Genomic DNA, 4,193 nt, shown 5'->3' on the forward strand with positions numbered 1-4,193 from the left:
CAACTACGGTGCAAGGCCCATACTGTAGAAACTTGCATTTTGTATCCTTGACCTGACCTTGACCTGACCTCTGACCTACTTAAGCAAAAAAAAATTGGGCTCTCAAGATCCGCCTTGTTGAGAGCTTTCGATTGCCGTTTTCCCCGTCTTTCTACGACCATCGGTTCGGAAGTTAGACAGGGGGAGGGCAGAATCTGCCCCCCCCCCCCAGCCGGGCGCGTATGGCTGAATTGTTGCGAGAGCTGAACACACTCAGACTCGATGCTTTACTGTATTATCGGCAGAGGCCCAAACAAGAACCACAGAGCCAACCGCTCGTAACCACGGTCTCCCTCCCTCTCTCGGGCCGCCGACCGCCCAGCCAGCGCCAGCCCTCGACCCCGCCCGAGGGCCACGCGGCAGGGGCGGCGCCGGGCGCGGCCAGCCGGGGAGGCGCCACGGGCGGCGCCAGGCATGCCACAACGGGCGGTCACAGCCGCCCGTAACACCCCTCCCCCACATGAGCACGAGTCATCCCACGAGCACGAGTGACCCCCCGCATGACAACCACACCAAAAACAGCCTCAACAAAACACAACAACAACAAAAACGACAACTTCGAATCATACATTCATACACACCGTCCCGAGCGCCCTCACACATGCCGCCTAGCGTCGGCCGCGCCTGAGCCACCCCGGCAGGTAGTCCATCAGTCGCCGGTAGCCGGCGGCGCTGAGGTGGACCCCGTCAGCCGAGAAGAACCTGCCGTCCATCTTAAAGCGCCGTTTCCTCCCCTCCCGCCGGCAGAGGCGTCGGCCGAGCGCGACGAAAGTGGAGTCGGTCTCGCGGCACAGTTCGCACAGCGCCCGTTCGAGCCAGAAGGCCGGGGTGGACTCCCACACTCTGCCACCGTCGCGGGCCGGCCGCGGCGTCACGCCGAGGATGGTCACGGCGCAACCAAGGCTACGGGTGTCGATGATGGTCTCCTTCAGCCGCCCCAGCGTCGCCACCACCGTGACCGGGTCGAAGGCGGCCCCCCTTGGGTAAACGTCATTACCGCCCAGCCATAAGATGACTTGGAGGTCCGTCAGCTCCCCTTTCCCACAGACCCACGCCCTTACTTCGGTCGCGCTTGACCGCAGCCAGCGGCTCAGAGTCAGCCCGGGGACCGCGCACACGGACAGGCGCCGAGGGGGGTCACACCGGAAGTCCGCCCTGCTCAGCATAGAATCTCCTATTAAGAGCACGGCGGACCCCGGCGGACCAGCCTCCGGCGAACCGCCGGACCCCTCAGCGATGTCCCCCAAGCCAAAGTCCGTGTCGATCGGGTCGCCCAGAATCTCGCCCAATATGTCGGCACCGTCGACCCCGACTGAAGCCCCCGCCAGGATGGCGGCGGCCGGAGATACCGGCTCGCCCAGAATTTCGCCCAATATGTCGGCACCGTCGACCGCGACTGAAACCTCCGCCAGGATGGCGGCGGTCGGAGATACGGGTGGTCGTCCGCCGCCCTCCTCGCCGTCTCCCGGGCGTCTCCTGTCAGGAGACGGGAACGATTCTCCATCTGGCTGCGTCCCCCACATGGCTTCACCCGCGGCACCACCATCCGCGGGTGGGACCTCCACCACCACCTCCACCAGGTCCGAGTCCGACGGCGCCGGCGACGACCACAGTGCGGAGGACGGCATCTCCGTCACCACCTCAGTCAGCTCCGCGTCCTGCTGCACGATCAGCGGCAGCCCGGCGTCCGCGGAAGGCATACCACCTCCCGAGAGCCCTCTGAGGAGACCCTGAAGCTGTTCCTCCAGTCGCTCGCGCTCGGCCCTTTCCTCGGCAACAGCCGTCCAGAGGCTGTCTAGCTCCAGCCGCGTAGGGTCCATCTGAAACTTAAAAATACAATCACCTTTTGGTTCACGAGCACTTCTTAGCAGCACAAGTCAATATCTGCCCACCCACCCTACTTGATGTAACAGGGTCTTCCACTACTTTCGGTTTCGATCAGGAGGGACCAAATTTGATTTCCCGCCTGAAACCTTTGACACACATCCTGACCTAGTCACATAATAGACCGGTCACGCTCCTGTTCTGCCGCAAAACCGGATCGAGAAGACACATCGGTCGAGGTGGGTCAGCGCGGGAAGCGACTAACGGGCACCCACCTCGACTGCGGCCTCCCCTCCTCACGAGGGACACCTCAACTTTGTGACCCCGGTGTCCCGGACCTCAGCTGACCAAGACGCCCCACTGGGCAGTCCCGCCGAAAATGGTCAGGAGCACCACACCCGTAACACCCGCTAGTTTTGGACGTATCAGGGCTGAAACGAGCAACAGTGAGTGCCTCCAAGGACGACTGCAGCTGCCCAACCTCCTGTTGAAGCTGACTTACTGTGTCCTGGAGCATCGCGCGCTCAGTTTCGGCGTCACGCTAGGCTAATGCTACCGACCCACTCGATGTTCGTTCCGTATCAGTGTTTCCTCCTTTATGTTTCAATAACTTTTACCTGTCTCATACAGGGGCCGCGCATAGTCGAGTGCGACACCATCCAACAGAGGCAATAGCCGTTTACCCTATCAAAAAAGCACGACGCTGTCTCACAGGCTAACCGCCTGCGATACTACTCAGTCTCTAAATAATAATAATAAATAATCAAGGCTAACCGCCCCGAAAAATGCCTGCGGTAACCCTACCGTCCCCTCATCCACCACTGATCCGAGCAGACCGCTCGGCTCCGGCCATTAGTTAATCGGCTACAGTCTAAACACAATCATGCCAAACGATAATAACACAACAGACTCACCGTTGCCGTCGCCGGTCCTACCGACCGCGCCAAATGTTGCGGGAGCTGAACACACTCAGACTCGATGCTTTACTGTATTATCGGCAGAGGCCCAAACAAGAACCACAGAGCCAACCGCTCGTAACCACGGTCTCCCTCCCTCTCTCGGGCCGCCGACCGCCCAGCCAGCGCCAGCCCTCGACCCCGCCCGAGGGCCACGCGGCAGGGGCGGCGCCGGGCGCGGCCAGCCGGGGAGGACCGCCGAGCCAATGTGGGGGCTGTCGAGCCCAGAGTCGGGACATCGGAGTCCGTTTGGAGGCAGAGTTGCCTGTGGGACGCCGGGGGTCCAGTGGGGGCCGCTCGGGTCCCTGACTGGGGGTCCGCTGGGGCCGCCCGGTGTGTGTGTGTGTGGCACCGGCGGCCGGCCCCGTGTCGAGGACCGCCGCCGGCGCCGCCAGCAGCAGCGGCGGTACGCAGCAGCAGCAGCAGCAGAGGGCGCGGGGACGGGCGGGTTGCCCTCCCGCGTCCTGCCCGGCTGCCGTGGGACGCCCCCGCGGCGGGGCGGCCGGTCGGCCGGCGGGAGCGCGCGGCGCAGGGCCTCCGCGCGCCCGCTGGCGGCCGGTCTAACGGCGACGGGACGTATCAGGGCTGAAACGAGCAACAGTGAGTGCCTCCAAGGACGACTGCAGCTGCCCAACCTCCTGTTGAAGCTGACTTACTGTGTCCTGGAGCATCGCGCGCTCAGTTTCGGCGTCACGCTAGGCTAATGCTACCGACCCACTCGATGTTCGTTCCGTATCAGTGTTTCCTCCTTTATGTTTCAATAACTTTTACCTGTCTCATACAGGGGCCGCGCATAGTCGAGTGCGACACCATCCAACAGAGGCAATAGCCGTTTACCCTATCAAAAAAGCACGACGCTGTCTCACAGGCTAACCGCCTGCGATACTACTCAGTCTCTAAATAATAATAATAAATAATCAAGGCTAACCGCCCCGAAAAATGCCTGCGGTAACCCTACCGTCCCCTCATCCACCACTGATCCGAGCAGACCGCTCGGCTCCGGCCATTAGTTAATCGGCTACAGTCTAAACACAATCATGCCAAACGATAATAACACAACAGACTCACCGTTGCCGTCGCCGGTCCTACCGACCGCGCCAAATGTTGCGAGAGCTGAACACACTCAGACTCGATGCTTTACTGTATTATCGGCAGAGGCCCAAACAAGAACCACAGAGCCAACCGCTCGTAACCACGGTCTCCCTCCCTCTCTCGGGCCGCCGACCGCCCAGCCAGCGCCAGCCCTCGACCCCGCCCGAGGGCCACGCGGCAGGGGCGGCGCCGGGCGCGGCCAGCCGGGGAGGCGCCACGGGCGGCGCCAGGCATGCCACAACGGGCGGTCACAGCCGCCCGTAACAGAATAGCCCAGCGGGG

At 62.5% G+C, this 4,193-nt stretch overlaps 1 protein-coding gene across 1 annotated transcript; it reads right to left on the reverse strand.

Annotated features, from left to right (window-relative positions):
• Nucleotides 1–579: 579 nt before the first annotated feature.
• On the reverse strand, nt 580–3,922 carry LOC122376807. The gene is made up of 2 exons (XM_043356758.1): nt 3,888–3,922; nt 580–1,859 (listed from the first exon to the last, which is right to left on the reverse strand). The coding sequence occupies exon 2, from the start codon at nt 1,857–1,859 to the stop codon at nt 648–650; it is 1,212 nt and encodes a 403-aa protein (XP_043212693.1). The 5' UTR covers nt 3,888–3,922; the 3' UTR covers nt 580–647.
• Between the last annotated feature and the right edge of the window lie 271 nt (nt 3,923–4,193).

Source organism: Amphibalanus amphitrite, unplaced genomic scaffold (assembly GCF_019059575.1).
Source record: "Amphibalanus amphitrite isolate SeventyFive unplaced genomic scaffold, NRLGWU_Aamphi_draft 002322F_arrow, whole genome shotgun sequence".
Taxonomy (NCBI): domain Eukaryota; kingdom Metazoa; phylum Arthropoda; class Thecostraca; order Balanomorpha; family Balanidae; genus Amphibalanus; species Amphibalanus amphitrite.

Excerpts from the sequence above, each read along its gene's own strand:
- LOC122376807 (XM_043356758.1), bottom strand. The coding sequence starts at position 1,859 with ATGGACCCTACGCGGCTGGAGCTAGACAGCCTCTGGACGGCTGTTGCC.